The 19,494-nt window shown below is 38.2% G+C and overlaps 1 protein-coding gene across 1 annotated transcript in view; it reads left to right on the top strand.

The window, feature by feature from the left end:
* Positions 1 to 13,694, top strand: part of ZNF536 (zinc finger protein 536) — a 336,509-nt gene extending 322,815 nt beyond the window's left edge. Inside the window, exon 4 of the mRNA XM_044661438.1 lies at positions 13,459 to 13,694. Coding sequence (XP_044517373.1) covers positions 13,459 to 13,694 — 236 coding nt within the window. The remainder of the gene's footprint in view (positions 1 to 13,458) is intronic.
* Positions 13,695 to 19,494: the final 5,800 nt, after the last annotated feature.

Raw genomic sequence — 19,494 nt, forward strand, 5'->3', positions numbered from 1 at the left:
GCTGTTGCAATCATCCAGGTGTGAGGTGATGAGTGCATGCCCTGGAGTGGTGGTAGTGTCAGAGGAGAGAAGGGGGGCATATTGGAAAGATGGTGCAAAGGTATAACCAACAGGTCTTAGAAACTGATTGGATACGGGAGTGAGATGTGTGTAAATACCTTCAGCTCAAATCCTAGACCCACACAAAGTGCCAGACCCAGGCAGTGTCTGAGGAGTGAAGTCTTTATCCTCATGGAGCTTACATTTTACTTCTGAGATTGAGTTAGAGTCTACATATGTGTATCCATGATTTCAGCATAAGAAACCCCTTCCACCAAATCAAATTACAAACTTTTGTGATTTTGTAGATAAGTCCTAAAAAACTTTACAAGGCACATAGAATTTACAAGATTTGCCCAGGGTTACATAACTTTTAAATGCCAAAGGCAGGATTTGGAACCGTATTCTTGACTGCAATGTCAGCACTCTATGAAGCTGATATACAAAGATAAGTAAATAAAAGGCAATTAGAAAATGGAAGAAGTGCTAACAAGTGGGCAGCTCAGGAGAGGTTTCCCATAGGATTTGACACCTGTGCTGAGCCTAGAAGGAAAATAATGATGCTGAGAAGCAGCAGCGAGGAAAGAGTGCTTATCCAAAGGCAGAGACGGGAGAGGGAATGTCACATTTAGGGAGCAGCTGGTAGGCTAGCTCTTTCCCTCAGGATCCACCAGTCAGATAGCCAAATCCTATTGTGATCATCCAGCTGAGAGTAATGGCAACCCGATTTAAGATAATGGCAGTGAATATAGAAAAAAGCAAGGGAGTTTCTAAGATACTGTAGAAGTAAAATTGATAAAATTCGGCGAATGATTGGATATTGGGGTTGAAGAAAGGGAAAATGAGGATGAATTGGTGCTTTCAATTCAGGAGAATTATGGGTCCATTAACAAACATACAGCAGTTAGGAGGAGGGATAGGTTTTTTGGGGGATAGATATATAATCTTTTCTTATACTCAGTTTGGGATTGGTAGAATTTGAAGTATTGGCAAGATAACCAGGGAGAGATATCCTGCAGATCACTGGAAATAGGAAACCAGAGGTCTAGCTGGGGACAGATAAATAGATTTGGGAATTATCTTCAGAGAAGTGATAATTGAAGCCAAAGGAGTCAACAAGATTGCCAAGGACTAGAGTAAGGAGGGAAAGAAGATGGCCAAGATCAGAATCATAGGGGATGCCCACATGTAAGGGAACATGAAGAAGCAGAGAGATATACACTCAAGTAGTATATATCCCTAGCTAGACCTCCAGTGCTCTGTAAATATTGTCTTATTTGATCCTTACAATAATTCTTGGAGGTATATTTTGATATTATTTTATACATAAAGAAACTGAGTCTGAAACAGCTTAAATGGCTTCTTCAAAATTATTCAACTAAAATGTATCTGAGGCAGGATTTGAACTCAAATCTTTCTGATTTTAAATCCTTCATCCTATCCATGCTGCTACCTAGCTATCTTAAAGATCGTAGAGGTCATTTAATGCTGTCACATTTTTGCCAAGAAGAAATGAAAGCCCAGAGAGATTGAATTGCCTACATAGCTAAGTTCTTGTGGAGTCTGAACTAGACTTCTGGTCTCATATTCCATCTATTCCACCATCATGGCGATCTTCTGAGAAATGTGTAAGGCACCTTCCCTCAGAGTCTGCAAGCCAGATAGCTATACCTGTCCCTATCCTTAATGCTACATTTATCTGTTCTTCTTATTGGTGATCTTTCCTAGGAATATGAACTACACACATGTCCATACACTCACAGATACACACTCACACACTTAGACACTTTGGCCCAGTTAGGACAGATGTAGTAGAATTTCAAGGTATGTATCACTGGAATAATGCAACAATCCCCAGGTGAAAAGTTGCCAAGTTTCATGCCCATGTAGAGTCCAAGACATTATCATGTTGCAAGGTAGCACTGAAGCATTTTCCTCAGTGATCCACTAAACAGATGACAAAACAAAAACAATAGTAAGGGATTGTAGTTGAGGGGGAAGATGTGCATGTTACTGGATTTTTACCTTTTTTAAAGGAAAAAAGGGAGTAAAATAATAAAAAAAAACCTGGAGTATATGATGGGGAAAAAAGGAGTCAAAAAGACATTTTGGTTAGGCGTAGAGGTAAGAGCACTGGATTTCGAGCTGGAAGAGCTCATTTGGAATGCTTGCTTTGCTACTTATATCCTCTGTTTTTCTTTGGGCCACAGTCTCCCCATAAGTAAAATAAGAGTGATCTCTAAAGATATCTTCCAGTTCTGAATCCTATGATGATATTTGCTAATCTTTCTAAGATGAGGATTAAGGACTGAATAGACAGGTTCATCCTGCTCTAGAGTCTCCTTCAGGTGGCCAGGATTTTGACCCAGCCTCCCCCCCCCCAACCCCTCCATGCATTCTTCGGCAGCTGTACCCCCACCAAGGCTGCTCTACCACAGGAAGGGGCTGGGGAGTTGCTTTAGAAACCAGAGGGCAATGAGACATACTGGTTTATCACCCCCATTCTTAACATCTTTCTGCCTTCTCCTGAGATGCTTGGATTCCCTAACTCTACCTGAACCACCTTGAACCTTGTTGTCCCGCATTGCAGGGGCTCTGAACCATCAAGATGGTTTTTCCATTCTCTTTGGAGCCAGATGCCCTTGCCAGGTTTTGAGCTGTAATTAATGGATGGGTTCCCCTAGAGGACTAGGCATTTTGCTTCCACCCCTTAGGTACAAGCAAATTGCAGATATTCCCATCTTAGCAAGTAAGAAAAATACCTGGTTTTGCTACTTCTGCGGTAAACAATGTACCACTAGCTTTCTCCTTACTCTTCTTGACCCTCTGCTCTGTATACATATTTATATATTATTCATAGTGGATTAAAAATGAATGTGCTCTTTACCACCGTTCTACTGCACAGTGACAATACAAATTAACTTATTGTGTACTTACTTTTCACATGGCAGGGATAGGAAATTTTGATGGCCTCAAATGCTAACTGATAGAAAAAGGGAAACAGTGCAGGATGAATTTCTCTTTGGCTGCTTTGGAAGTTGCCACCGGAATGAGCATTATTACTAAATGGAGGAGGTAGCCAGCTCTTTTGTAGGGTACAATGGGAGGTAAGGTACCTGTGTTCTCCATTTACTCCCAAACTTGTCATGGTGCCTCTAACTCCATGGCATTTCAGTTGTCTAGATGCCATGCCCCCACTAAAAATGCAAGCATTCAAATTTGAAAGGTGCAGGGTGCCTATCATAGATATGCTGTAAAACTGTTTTGAGAGTCAGGGGACTTAGATTCAAGTCTCGCCTCTGATCTTTATTGGCTGTGATCCTTAACAAGATATTCAGCCTTTCAGTCGATAGTCCTTTCCTCCTCTCTCTCCCATTCCCCTGAAAAAAAATCTCTCTGCAGTTTTGCAAAATGAATGAGCTAGAGGGGGCAGCTGGGTAGCTCAGTGGATTGAGAGGCAGGCCTAGAGATGGGAGGTCCTAGGTTCAAAACCGGCCTCAGACACTTCCTAGCTGTGTGACCCTGGGCAAGTCACTTGACCCCCTTGCCCACCCTTACCACTCTTCAACCTAGGAGCCAATACACAGAAGTTAAAGGTTTAAAAAAATAAGCTAGAGTTCTGTACTGATGGAAGTACCCCACTGAGATTTCCTCACATCAGTGAAACTATAGGCCCAATCTCTAATCTCCAACCCCTCTTTAAAAAAAGGAGACAATTCTGAAAGGGATAATAGCTTAAACTTATATTAGCTAACATCCAGTCAAAGATTCATTCATTCAAGGAACATTTAGTGAGAGGTTTCTATTATATGCTGTGATAAGGATACAAAGGCATAAAAGCATGATAATACCTGCCCTCAAGGAGCTTATACACAATTGTGATTATTGCATCAGGGGAGAAATTCAGCAGCTATGAGGAATCAAAGCACAGCCTGTCACATAGTATTGTTGTTGTTTGGTCATGTCTGACTCTTTGTGATCCCATTTGGGGTTTTCTTGGCAAAGATACTAGAATGGCTTGCCATTTCTTTCTCCAGCTTATTTTTACAGATGAAGAGCCTGAAGCAAACAGGGTTAAGTAACTTGACCAGGGTCCCACAGTTAGTAAGTGTCTGAGGTGAGACTTGAGCTCATGAAGAGGAATCTTCCCAAATCCTGGCCCAGTGAGCTAACTAGCTGGTGCATGGCAAACACTATGTTTGCTGACTGTCTATAAGAGGCAGTGTACCAGTGTCATAAGAGCTCTAGGTTTTGAGTTAAAGGACGTAAGTTTGAATCCTGGCTACATTTCCTACTTACCAATTGTGTGACCTTGGACAAGTCACCTAAATTTCCTGGGCCTCAGCTTTCTCACTTGTGAAAAAAAAAAAAAGATCGAGCAAGGTGAAGTCTAAGGCACCTTCTAATCCCCACCTTTGATAGTCTATGGTCCTTTTCAATTCCAGAACCTTCAGTACAAAAGAAGAAGAGCTTCCAGGCAGAATTAAAATGTCAAAGAAATTTGTCTGGTGTATTCCATGCCCCAAAGTGGAATTTTGAACTTTCCCAAATGGATAAACTTTGAGAAGATGTTGATCTGAAATATCCTGTCATCTGAAAGTAGAGGATTATATAGATTTGTTTTATTTCAACCAGTATAAATGTCTGTTTAGTCAAACTTTCTTTCATGCCTTTTTGTCTTTTTGACAACTATTTAGAAATAGATTTTCATTAGTAACTTTATTACTTCTAGATTCAAAAACAAAACAAAACAAAACAAAACCAAAACCATTAATTAGTTCAATCCCTAGTTGAAGGATCTGAGCTTTGCCAGATGGGGTGTAGCTTCTAGAAAGCCTTTTACTCCATTACATTGGGAAGGTCCTATGGGAAAGTACCAAAGAGGTGAAGGCCTACACCAATATACATTGTTTTCTTCTTCTGAGGATATTGCTGGCACATCAGCATTTGAAGATGTTGCTTCTCGCAAGCCTATGATACCAGAAAGAGACTGACAAAGATTTCAACAGATTCTCTTTGGCTTCATCTGTGCCTGACATACCATCATTTAATTGCAAATGTTTAATTTCATCATCAAAGGAAAACTCTCTAGCTCCTAGGTGTCTATATTTTGGTTGGAAACTGAGTATAGAATATGTAAGCATTGCTTACTCCTTTCGAAGTATAGTTTAATACGGTTTCTCAGTCAACACTAAGCACACTTAAATAATATCATATGATGGTTAAAAGAACATTGGGTCATGAGTTAATTAATTTATCCACAAATACTTATTAAAACACCTACTCTGTGCTGGTCACTCTGCCAAGTGCTAGGGATAAAGTATAAAGAATGAAATGAGCTCTGTTTTTAAGGAATTTACATTTAAATGGAGGAGACTTTATATATATGCACATACAAAATAAAGAGAAATAAATAATTAATATAAATAAATAATAAAAATATAAAGGGAATAAATAGATGGCAGCATTCCAAAGTTGTCAGAGAATGAGGTCACTGGCATTTAGGGGCATCAGGAGATGTGCTCGAGCTGCTTTTTGAAGGAGGAGAAGGATTTTTTGAGGCATGAGTAAGAGAGTACATGCCATATTTAAGAGAACAGGAAAGGCCAATTGGTCAGGATCAGAGAGTACTGAAAGAAGACTCATATCCAAGGAAAGTGGATTGTAAAATTAAAAGCCAACAAGTAGAGTTTATATTTGATCCTGAGGGTAATAGGGAGCCACTGGAGTCAAGTAGGGGACTGACATGATCATTTCTGTGCTTTAAATGAAATACTGACATGTTTTGTTTTGATGTCACAAAATGTTTACATTTGACTCCTGCAATGTAAGAGATCTCTTGCAGTAAAATAAAATAGATAAGCAAAACTAATATTACAGCGACCTCATTGAAAATGCATGCAACCTTTCACATCTGTAGTTCATCGATTTTTCTATTTTTTTAAATGAAATGAGATCTGTTTTCTCTCCTTCCCAACATATACCAACCCTCCTAAGAAAAGAAAAACAAATTTATTGTAACAAATATGCATAGTCAAACAAAACAAATTCCCTCAATGACTATATACAGAAATATGTCTCATGACATAATACTAGAAATGCTGGCTATAGCAATAAGACAAGAAAAAGAAATTTAGGGAATAACCAGGGGTAAAGAAGAAGCAAAATCATCACTTTTTCTGGATGACTTGATCATGTACTTAAAGAACCCCAAAGAGTCAACTAAAATTAATTGAAACAATGATAACTCCAGTAAAATTATAGGCATGATAGAAAATAATACAAATACTCAGCATTTCTATATAATTCTTGTAAAACTGAGCAGGAAGAACTAGAAAGGGAAATCCATTTAAAATCATGACGATGTACAAAATACTTGGGAGTCTAACTTTCAAGAACTATATAAATACAACTATAAAGAACTACTTATAGAAATAAAACCAGACCTAAACAATTGAAAAATATTAATTGCTCATGGGTAGGTTGAACCAATATTTTAAAAATTATAATACTACCCATATTAATTTGCACATTCAATGCTATATCAAACTACCTGGTCTATTCTTTTTTTAAAATTAAAATTTTTTACATTTTCATATTGGTCATTGTTATTGAAACACACTCATACCCAACCAAAACCCCCAAATAAAACCATAAATACACTGATGTGAAAGATGATTCCAACAGTTCTTTCTCTGGAGATGGATAGCATTCCCCATCATTAAGTCTTTTAGAATTATTCCAGAACTTTGCATAGCTAAGAGTAGTCAACCTGTTCTATTCTTAAAAAATATATATATTTTTTTAAACCCTTAACTTTCAGTGTATTGTCTCATAGGTGGAAGATTGGTAAGGGTGGGCAATGGGGGTCAAGTGACTTGCCCAGGGTCACACAGCTGGGAAGTGGCTGAGGCCGGGTTTGAACCTAGGACCTCCTGTCTCTAGGCCTGACTCTCACTCCACTGAGCTACCCAGCTGCCCCTGCCCCTTTCTTGATAATGTTTTTTTCCCAAATACATGTATGAGCAATTTTTAACATTTTTTTTTAAATTGGTAAGGGTGGGCAATGGGGGTCAAGTGACTTGCCCAGGGTCACACAGCTGGGAAGTGGCTGAGGCCGGGTTTGAACCTAGGACTTCCTGTCTCTAGGCCTGACTCTCAATCCACTGAGCTACCCAGCTGCCCTCTTAAAGAATATTTTTAAAGAAAATCCTACAATGGCTTGAAGTAGTGAGATTTGAAGTAGGGAGACCAGTTAAGAGGCTGTTGCAATGATCTAGGTGAGAGATGACTAAGGACTAAATTAAAGTGGAGGCTGAATTAATAAAGATATTTAGCCACTGATTTGATATGTAAGGTGAGGGAGAACCACTGAAGAGGTAACAAAGATAACAGCAAAATAAACCTGGAAGGCTGGAAGATTTAGCAGAAATAAGAAATATGATGAAAGTGATGGGTTTTAGAGAGGAAGATAATGAGTTCTCCTTTGTACATATTGAGTTTGTGATGTCTCCACATCAAATAAGCAGCTAGTAATTCAGGAGTGAAGCTTGGGGAACAACTACATCTGGCAGTCCTTGGAATGGAGATAATTAAACCAATGGGAAGTGATGAGGTCTCTGAGTCTAGAAGGCAAGACAGTATTGGGGAACCCTACAGTTAGGGGATATAATTTGGATGTTGAGCCAGCAAAGAAGACTGAGAAAGAGTAATTAGATAGGCAGGAGAACCAGGAAAGAGTAGTGTCATACAAAAGGTCAGAGGAGGAGAAGGAGGAATCTCCTCCAGGAGGGGAAGGAGATTAATAATGTCAAATATGTCAGATAGATAGATCCCACAGGTTAGGACTGGAAAAAGATTACCATATTTGGGAATGAAAAGAAATCACTAGTGATTTAAGAAAGAGTTGTTTTGGTTGAGTGATGAGATTAGAAGCAAGACAGCGAACAATAGAGATGAGTGAGAGAAGAGAACAGAGCAGAAAAAAACAGAAGGGAAACTGAATTTGTATGTGGATTCTTGTTCTGACCCTACCATCAATCAGTTTTGTGATTCTGAAACAGTAACTTGACCCCTCTGAGCCCCAGATGTCTCATCTGTAAAATGGGGATAATTGCAAATTACTACAAAGAGTTTCTTGAAGCCATATGAGTGAATGCTTGTAAAATGCTTTCCAAACCTTAAAGAACCAAATAAATATTTATTATGATTACAGTGATTATGATTGTTGTTATCTCATTTAACCTCACATAAATGAAATAGGTTGGGAAGGAAGAGAGTTACCTCTTTAAGGCTATAAATTTTAGAAAAATTTTTGATGTGCATGGGTAGAAGTTCCTCATCAGAAACTTCTTAGAATGATGAAATCACAAATCTGATTTAAAAAAATGATGTCCTACAAGTCAGTACATTTATCCAAATCTCAGTTTTCTTATCTGGAGAGTACCTTCCTATCTCCTTGGTGATTCTGTTGTGGGAATAAAAATGAGATAAATATTTTAAAAATTTAATTAAATCAGGTCAATGTCTTTAAAAATATTTTTTAAAGCCATTTTAGCTCTTTGAAAATAGGAGGCACTGTGGGCTTAATTGGGTCCATAGACTATAGTTTTCTGATCTGATCCCTGGTGTAGAACATTGAACTGGATTTAAAACCCTGGATTTTAATCCTGGTTCTGTAGTGTGTGATCCTGGCTAAATCACTTTCCTAATCTGGGCCCAAGTTTCTTTATTTTTAAAATGATCAGAATGGAGTTCCAGATCTCTAAGTTTCCATCTAGTTCTAAGATTCTAGCTTACATGAGAGCTTGCTATGTCACTGTGACGTGACATAAAAATAGGACATTATTATTTTGTAGTAAGCTCTCTATAAATACAAGACTTTATTGACCCAGCAGCAACACAATATATTATAAATATATTCCCATATGTGCCAAACATTTATATAAATTTATTTTAATAAATTGCAGATAGGTCTAGATATGTACACATGGATTTCCACCTAATCAGGGTTGCATTTTTATGGGCCTCACTCAGTTTTCCAACCCATCAAATAGGGAGATTTTATAGTGGGTCTTTCTACTTTTGGTACTATCTGAATCTATGTGCATAATAAGTCTTTGTTTTCATAGTTATATTTTTTGAATTATATGCAACATTTTTATGGTGTATTATATATAGTAAACTAATCACAATTATATATGCTAATGATGAACAGGAAGAAATTAAAGAAATTAAACCCTTGAACAACTCTAAAAATTCATTATAACCATTAAAGTTCCTTTCCCATGGAATATGTCACTGGATTTACCATATTGGAATGGTATGAAATGAAAATGGGCCACCAAAGTATAGTGGGAAAGGCCCTGAATACAGAAGTGGGTTTCAAACCCTGCTCTCCTGGTTCTGATTGTGTGATTCTTACTGGTTTATATGACCATAAGCAAGTCAAACCGTCTGAAGGAGCCTCATCTTTATTCTCTGTGTAGTTGGGGATTGAAATAAAATACTGCATCCAGAGATAGGAATATTCTCAGGCCTATTCTGGTGAGAGATGTCCCTTCTCCCCATTCTTCTCTCTCTTCCTCCTTGCCCATGTAAAATGATGAAAATCAGGGCCATAAGTACTAGAGACAAGGTATGTTCAATCAATTATTTTTCTTAACTGGGCACTAATTTCATTTATTTCTATACTGCCAGATGGGTATAAGTTTTGTTAGCAACTCTATAAATTTGAGTGTTCTTGGAAAAGTCCCATTTGCTTCACCTTAGTTATGGCAGTTGGGGCAATAGTATTTGCCATATCTATTTCACAGAATGTTCTTAGGAAATAATTTTGCAAACTCAAAAAAGTGTTCTTAAAATGTGTTGTGATTGTTATTAGATACTGAGATGTTAGTGGGGACAGGAGGGGAAGCCACCCCTTTGATCTCTCAATAGTTAAGAATTATGTTATCTATTCCTTCTCTACTAAAAACTACAAAAGATTAAAAACAGATGTTTTGTAGTATCTTAGTTAATAAAGAACAAGCATTTGGTTTTGGCTTGTATTTTGAAAACCAGAATTAGAAAAATGAAATTTCAAATTTCAACTTCGAAAACCAGAATTAGAAAAATGAAATTTCAAATTTCAAATTCGAAAACCAGAATTAGAAAAATGAAATTTCAAATTTCAAATTTGAAAATCAGAATTAGAAAAATGAAATTTTAAATTCCTCAATCCCAAATTTCTTAATCTACCTTTCCACCTGGGAAATTAAATTATTCTAGTAAGACTTTCTTAATGCCTATGTGGTGTCTGGGAAATAGGACTGGCTTGGCAGCACCAGAACCTGAGTTGGAATCACAATTACATCTAATTACTCAGGCTTTCTGTGCCTCTGTTTCTTTATTTGTAAAATGAAGCGCCGGATTGTGTGGCCTCTGAGTCCCTTCCAGTTCTAACTCTATAATGCTTTGTTCTTGCCACTATTAGGGAGATTTAAAAAAACAAAACAAGACAAACCAAAGGAAGGTCTAAGCTCTTGTGGATCTTCTCATCTGATTGAGGAGACAAAAACTACACTCATACAGCCATTACATGATTTGGGCAGTTGGCAATATACTATTAGTATAGCATAGTATATAGAAGAATATATATATACTACATATGTATATATACACACCACAGGTTATATATAGTATAGGAATATATCACATATATAGAACAGAAGAAGTGGAAGATTGCAGCGAAGATTGGGGAAAGCTGAAAAAAAGAATTCCTTGTATTTCTACGTCTCTTTAAATCTTTTAAGAGATTAGATTGAGAGCTAGAAGCTCTCAATTATTATAGGCATCAGGAAACCAGAGCCTGATTAAGTTCAAACACATTTACCAGATAGGTAAATGGTTGAGCCAGATTTTGCCAGGTCCATTTCCTCACAGATAGCCCTGAAAAGTAGGTAGTACAAAAAGGACTCCTCGATCACAGATGAAGCAAGTGAGTCTCAGGTGAAGTCAGAACTGGCATAAAAACAATTGTCGATTGTCGCAAAGTTCAGTGAACTCTTCCACCGGATGGAGCTGCCAGTCTTCCTGGTAGAAAAGGAGTTGCATCTAGGTAGTGAGGAAGAGAGAGAATTCCAATAAATAGCAGCAGAAGGAGGTAGCAGCAGTCTGAACAATGGGGTGCAGAGATTAGTAAAAGCAAAGACGAAAACAAAACAAAACAAAAAATTCCTGGAAATCAGAAATATAGGCACTATCCTAAAAACATATGAACATTCTTTTTTTCTTCTTTAAGGTACTTAAAAGAATTGTATGAGATTTCTTGGGTGCTTTTGGAAAAGTCCCATTTGCTTTGCCATAGTTGATGGTACTTGAGGCAATAATACTTGCCATGGTTATTTCACAGGATGTTGTTAGAAAATAAATTTTCAGGAGGCAACTGGGTGGCTCAGTGGATTGAGAGCCCAGCCTAGAGATGGGAGGTCCTGGGTTCAAATCTGTCCTCAGATACTTCCTGGCTGTGTCACCCTGGGCAAGTCAATTAACCCCCATTGTAGCCCTTACTATTCTTCTGCCTTAAAACCAATACACAGTATTAATTCTAAGACGGAAGGTAAGGGTTTGAAAAATAAGTGAATAAATAGAAAAAGAAAATCACTTGCAAACTTGAAATAAATGCTATATAAATTTGTTGTGTTGGTTGGCATTGTTAGGAATCTTACTAGATACTGAAATGGGTACAGGAGGGGAAGTCCTCTCCCCACTTAATATCTCAAAGGCTGAGAATTATGGGAAGAAATCTGTGTGTATAGAAAATAGAAAGTTTTCCAAATGCTTGAAGTCGTGCCTGTGCAGACCTTGTGTGTGTGTGTGTGTGTGGGGGGGGTAAAGTAGGGGGAGAGGGGGCCTTTGTTAAGACACCTTGTTCTATTAGGGAATGGATTGAGTTTCCCCTTTTCTTGGCTGCTGGGTTCTGAATTTTTGTATATTAAGGTTTTCATACATAAGTTTACTAAGTAATAAAGCAGAGATGATTATTTACATTAAAGGGTGCCTTTAAAGAGCATTACTTCAGTAGGAGTCCCCCTGGGTACGTTAGCAGTTGTTTGCAGAGAGGCTGGGGGTTAGGGGGCCAGGGATCAGAGAAAATAAATGAAGGCATTAGGAGCTCCTGAGTGGCAAATTAAAAGCAATTCGGTAGAGACAACATGGCTCCGACTTGAGCATATAAGTTGCTGGGAAAACATGGTTTAATTTCACAAAAGAAAGACGCTTTACCCACAGCTTTTCTGGAGAACAGCTAGCTCCCATGGAAAGCCAAAGGGATCATGGTTTGCTTTCTCTTAGGAAGGTCCAGCCTGGGAACACTGAAAGTGCTCTCCAGGCATGGAGATATGCATGTGTGTTGGGATGGAGAAGGGTGGGGTGGAGGGGCGATGCTAGTGTCTGGGCCCACTTAATTTTCTTCCTGAATATTTCTGAGCAAATTAAACCCAGCTAAGCGTATTTGACCTCTGATGCTGCTAGTTGGAGAGACAAAAGCCCATAAACTTCCAGAAACAGTGCATCAACTTCCCAGCATTGAAGGAAATGTGATTGCTCCAATATAACTTCCCAAACCAGATGCTATACTAGTTTTTCAATATGGCAAAAATGTGCATATGTGTCTGGTGCGTCTGAACAAAGAAATGAGACTATGGGGATCAGAGCTCTTTCTTCACTCATCCATCTTCTATTCAAAATAGGTTTATTGCAAGTCTTTGAATTGCAAGACCTCAGAAACGAAATCCAACTTGTGTAGGCACTTCTAGAAAATGCACATGAGCCTAGGTCATCTGAACCCCGATCCCTTCCCATCTGTCCTCCCTCATTTCTCCCAGACCCCAAATATGTCAATTATGTATAGACATACAGACACACAAACACACATCTTAATATTTGAAACTCTGAGTTGGAGGGATAATTTCTACTCCATTCAAAGGTCAGAGACATTTCTTCCCTTCTCCCTGCCCCCCTCAAGTCCCTCCACCCTTGGTTAGAACAGAGTCTATGCATGGTCGTGTCTACATCTTTCTCCAATAAAAAGTTAATGAACAAATATAAAGGAGGCCCAGTTATTAAACTGTTTGGCCTGAGCTGGACTCCCATACTGAGTGATTGATGATCATTTTATAGAAGGGTCAGGTGATATCTAGCTTTCTCTTCTCCCCAAGCAAATGGATTAAATTCACTGCCTTGGAAGCTCTCCTTTCAAATTATTGTCTGTGTGACTCCTATCTATTTCTTTTTCGTTTTCTCCTTCTTTTGCTGTAGCTTTCATGAGTACGTGTTCCTAAGCAGGATTTAAAAAAAAAAAAATCAATTCATTAAATGTGCTTGGGAGAAAGCCTCACGACTCCTGACCCTACTAACTGGACTTTTGTCTATCCTCAGGTCACAGGCCTTTCCAGTGCAGATATTGTCCGTACAGTGCCTCTCAGAAGGGAAACCTGAAGACCCATGTTCTTTGTGTCCATCGCATGCCTTTTGACAACAGCCAGTATCCCGATCGCAGGTTCAAGCGCTCCAGAGTTGACTCCGAGGCTTCTGGGAATTTAGAGGAACCTGCAGCTGTCAGACCCGGGAGCTCAGCAGAGCTAACGGAGGTGGGCAGCAAGGCCCAGGAGTAACAGCTGAACAAGTCTATCTGTACATTGCAATATTATTTTACACAGTCTTTAGATAGGCACTTGGTAAGAGAGTTCGCTAACTGCATTCCAGAAAAAAAAAATAAATAAATAAGAGAGTTGTATACAGTCCTCCCCCCAACCCCCCAACCCAGTAGTGTACAGGATGTTTTAAACATTTAAAATATATCTATATCTATATCTATATATATATTAAAAAAAAAAACAACAACAACATTTCCCCAGCCCTTGAAAATGGCTACTAAACTGTTACCTGGCAACAAATGCTTCCAAACAACGCAGGTGGGATAATAAAGTGATTTCAAAAAATATGACGACGAGGTCGTTAGTTCTCTAAAAAGCAGGGGGCACTTCAAACTCTAAAGTGGTCTTTGTCCAAAAATAATGCTCTTAACCGAAAAATGATACCATCTCCATGATTTAGTGTTGCCTCCAAAGATTGAGAGGCTGCGTTTTCATTGTTGAAAACACCTTTATAATATGATACTGGCGGCTGTCATTGGCCCAGCATAGCAATGAGATGGCTTGGTACGCTAGCTACCATGGTGCCAGTCAGACTGGGGCTGTCACTGCAGAGAAAATCAATGGGAGTGGTGTTGTAACTGCACTGGAGGAGAAATCCTAGCCGGCCCCTAACGAGGGTCAGAACTGACCGATATTGGAAAAGATTGAGATATTACATTTTCATTTTTTAAAAATACACAGTCGAGTGAATCAATGGTCAGGAAGGATGTGCAGACACATGTCCATTGCAGATTTGATGAGTGATTCCTTTTTTCAGCTCAAATGGCAGTATTGAGGGAAATGCTTTTATTCTGGGTCCTTTTTCTTTTTCTTTCTTTCTTTTTTTTTGGGGGGGGGGTAAAGAAATAGGTGGCTACTAAAAAAAAATCTAGGGGTACGTGATATATCATTATTGTTTAGCCAAACTAGTTAGCCTCATCTGTAGAAGGTGCTGGTGAGAAACTGAATTTTATGTTAAAATAAAGGGTTTAAAAATTCTTTTTTTTTTAATTTCAAAAAAATTCTTTTTACTTGAATGAAGGATTTCCTAGTCCTGGTTAAGTTTTTCATCTGTTAGTTTTTATAAGTGTGACAGACACAGGGCAGGACTATCTTCTAGAACGGGCTCTTCTGAAGCAGCTTGAGCTAAAATATGAATCCCAACATCCTGTGCTTTGTCTCTAATGAGAAAGTGTTTGAGTGATTTTTTTTTGTTGTAATTTTTAAAAATAAAATAAATGTGTTCTTTTTTTCTCCCTTTTTTGGTCAATGATGCTAGGTTTTCTACTATTTAGATCCTCCACTTTAAGTTCTTCCTTCACCACAGAAGGAGCTTTTGAGGGATTCTATCAAGATGCTTTACCCCAAACCATGCAAGAGACTAGTGAAAGGCTTAGTCTTAAATCTGCTTGAATGGCTTAAAATTTCAGCCTTTTAAAAGTGTTTTCTTTTTCAGACACAGGTGCTGTGGATTGCGATGGTAGAGAAGTATTAACTAAGTCTAAAACAAAATCAACCAGAACCTAAAAAATAAAAATAAATAAAAAGTCAATATTTCCTTGCAGGCTGGGAGCACAGAATAAAACCCCAGGGCCTTAAAATTTCAGCTCTGCCTAAAGCAGTTTACAAAAATACTAAACTGCAATCAATGTAAATAAAATTCTTAGCGCTATCCTGAGACTGGGAAAAAAAATCTCAGGCTAATAAGGAATACGGTTTGCATATGCTGTCGAAAGGGTGTCATCCAACTGAAGTTTCAGTTTAAATGAGTTCGCTGTGCAACTTGGACCCATCTGGCATAGAGCAGGCTGCTTTCTTGTTTTTCTAGTATAGTTCTCACTGCCTTACTTAAATTGAGTTGATAAACTTAATGCAACTGTTTCTATGATCCTAGAGAAGGGATTGAAATGTTATTGAAAACTTTCTGACTGTAGTAAGCTTTAGAATTTTAACTGCACTACTGTGTTTGGTGACTGTGTCAGTCGCTTGCTTTCTGTGTGTTTGCGCCCGCCTTCAGTATCTTAGCAAAAAAAAAAAAAAAAAAAAGAAAGAAAAGAAAAAGAACAAAAAAAAGAAAGAAAATAGAAAATAGGAAAAAAAGAAAGAAATAAAGAACATAAAAAAGAACAAAAAAAAGGAAAAAAAGAAAAAAATTCAGAAAAAAAGAAAGCCACATTCCATCTCCTGTACCAAGGAGATCCTTCAGTATTCTTTGTGTCTTCTGAGCAGTTTCAGATGCGACAGGCAATAATTCTGTTTGTGACATTGGGAACATCTCCCCTTCTTTGTGACGTGTGTGTTGACTTCATTTGGTCCAGTGCTACTGTCCCTTCTTCCCCCTCTGACATGGGCCTTTTTTCCAGAACATTTGTAACTTGTAAAACACACAAGTGACAGCGACAGTGATGCATTGTCAGTTTCTGAATATCATCAGCTTCTCATATCTAAACATGTCAAGTTTTTTCTCTGTAACTTCTGTAGTCTGTGGTACTGGTCATAATACTGTCTACATTCCTACACAAAGAAAAATAAAAAAAAATTCTCTCTTGGAGGAAATCTGAGATCAATAGAGTAGAGGATTGTGTTGCTATGCTTGTAACAAGTAGAAAACTTTGTATTTAAAGTTTATTCTTGGTCATTATTTATTATTATAATACATCAGTTGACAGAACTTTATTCTGGTATAGAAAGTATTAAAAGTTGTTTTTTTTCAGCAATGACTGTTTTCTTTCTCCTGTTAGAATAAAATGTCTCTGAAGCAGTAAAGTCTTATCCAGTGTTTTACGCAATAAAACCTCTACCTCTGGAAAAACAAAAACAAAAACAAAAACAAAAAACCCACTTTTCCTATTTGTGTCTCTTTATTAGAAACAGTTAAATCCATTTCTGAACCTTTGTTAGATTATCTTGGCATTGATACTGTTCAATATAGCACCAAGTGGACAACACATTTATGTATTTCTGTTGCACATGTGTGGGGATGGGATATTCCTTAGCCTAATTGTACACCATATACAGCTCTCTACAATATAAAGATCTATTTGTTGTTTAGTTGTTTTTAGCTATGTCTGATTCTTTGTGACCCCATTTAAGGTTTTCTTGGCAAAGAAGCTGGAGTGCCTTTCTATCTCCTTCTCCAGCTCATTTTACAGATGAGGAGACTGAAGTCAACAGAGTTAAGTGATCTGCTTAGGGTCACACAGCTAGTAAGTGTCTTGGATCAGATTTGAACTCAGGTCTTCCTGACTCCAAGCCCAGCACTTTACCCATGATGCCACCTAACTGCCCTTGCCCATATCACTCAGTTTGATTAAAAGACCATCAAAATGTGATTTATCATATATTGGTACTTATTTTCTATAGGGGTAATTCCAAACTCCACGCATAGTATCCAAATCTGCTAAGGAAACTGCCTTGGCATGAATTTTGAAGTTTGTGAAATACGGATGCATAAAGTCTTGTTTTCCTCATAAAAAGTGTATTTGTTGCAGAGTGTACACATATGCCAAAAGAAGGTCCTGGGACTATGGATGGAATCTCTTTGTCCTGGTACCCTGGAAGAAAGCAACTCATTTCCATTTTAAAGGAATTCACAGTGCTTAACTCTAGTCTACCCTTAACCTTCCTGACTAGAAGTTAGTAGGCATCTAGTGGTGCAGTGGATAAAGCACTGGGCTTGAAATCAGGAAAACTCAGCTCCCTGAGTTCAAATCTGGCTTGAGGTGTTAGCTCTGGGATCTTGGCTTACTATTTGCTTCATTTTTCTCATCTGTAAAATGAACTGGAGAAGGAAATGGCAAACCACTCCTGTACTTTTGTGAAGAAAACCCCAAATGGGGTCACAAAGAGTCAGACACAATTGAATAACAACATACAGGTGAGGGTGGGGGACAGGGTGCTGAGCAACCACATTTTTGGAGGAGAAAGGGGGAATAGAAGGAAAATGAATCATGTCTATTTATGAACTTGAAATGATAAGTTTTGCTTGACATAAAGACACCAGACTCCTCTTTTGGTCTTTTTATATACATTTACATAGAACTATATTTCATAGATGACGAGAACCAAGATGGAAGGTTATCACAGTCACTCATAAAGGACTGTGTTTGGCTGAGAAAAGACTGGGGTAACATCTGATGGGTGCTGGAAGAGAGTGGAGAAAGTTTTCAGTTCTATCTGTCTATACCAGTGATTCCCAAAGTGGGTGCTACTGCCCCCTGGTGAGTGCTGCAGCGATCCAGAAGAGCGGTGATAGCCACACTTTTTTTGTATTACATTCTATTCTGAGTTCAATAAATATTTTCATAATTTCCAGGGCACTAAGTAATATTTTTTCTGGAAAGGGAGCAGTAGGCCAAAAAAGTTTGGGTACCACTGTTCTATACCATACTAAGTCAGTAGACCTGAACCCTGGTCTTAACCCCTCCTCACTGTGTGACCTTGGATAATTCATTTAGAATTCTGGAGTTGAAAAGAAACTAAGAAGTCATCTGGTCTGATACTCTCACTCTTCTAATACCAAATCAATCATCTTTCCAACATATGATGATGCCTCCTTTTAAAATAAGGCATAAAATAAAATAAGGTTTAATTTTTGGCCCATGAATTTGTTCTTAGATATTTTGATTAAGGCATTTCAGTATAATTGGTTTCCCTTGAAATAGTAAAGATTTCATTTTAAAGATAGATTTAAAAGCATTCCTTTGAGAAGGGGTTCATAGGCTTCACCAGACAGCAAAAGGAACCCAGGAAACAAAAAATTGAAGAACCTGTGCTATAAAAAGAGAATAATGATTATGTATCCCTCCTATAGTCAAAGCTTAAATGAGAAAACAGATGCAAATAACACTTCAAAGAATACATTGTTCTTGCTAAATGCAGGGAGTGGTGACTCAGTGGATACATCCCTGGATCTGGAGTTAGGAAGACCTGAGTTCAAATATAGCTTCAACTGTGTGACTCTGGGTAAGTCACTTAATTTTGTCTACCTCAGTTTCTTTATTTATAAAATGGGGATAAAAATACCACCTACCTCCCAGAGTTGTTCTGAAGAGTAATGAGATATTGTAAAACACTGAACACAATGCCTGGTACATAGTAGGTGCTGTATAAATGCTGATTCTCTCCTCCTCCAACCCCCAAATGGAGTAATAATAATACTGGAGTACATCTAAGATGAATCTGTATTAAAAATATTCACCATCGTGCTAGTGAGTCTAAGAAGTGGGAGAAGTGGGGCTTAATTTGCATTTGGATCCTACTATCTCTGCCTCTCATGCCCGACACCTTGGGCAGGTCATTCAACTTCTATAGGCTTTAGTTTCCTTGCTGGTGAAATGATAATGGTAGAAAAAACGAATTATTAAGATTCTTCCTACTTCTAGCTCTACGATCTTATAATCTTGAAGAATATTTATGGTAAGGGGTCCCTACCTATGATGAGGAGAGAAGTGGCCCTGGACTAGCCAACACTGGCTTTTCTGTACCACAGCATTGTTGATGAAACCATCTTTACTGAGTTCTAAGTCCCTTCCCTGCTTCACGGCCCCCTATCAACCAGCTCCTGAGGCTTTGGAGGTATCATAAATTATCCAGATTTACATTTGGAAGGAAGGAGAAAAGGATTTATTGAGATCTGCCATGTTCTGGGAACTGTGTTAAGTGTTTTATAAATATTATTTGGCTTGTTCTTCACAAATAGATGCTATTTTTATCATCCCTATTTTACTGTTGAGGAAACTGAGGCAGATAGGGTCTGAGTAACCTGCCCTGGATCACT

Source organism: Gracilinanus agilis, chromosome 2 (assembly GCF_016433145.1).
Source record: "Gracilinanus agilis isolate LMUSP501 chromosome 2, AgileGrace, whole genome shotgun sequence".
In the NCBI taxonomy this organism is placed as follows: domain Eukaryota; kingdom Metazoa; phylum Chordata; class Mammalia; order Didelphimorphia; family Didelphidae; genus Gracilinanus; species Gracilinanus agilis.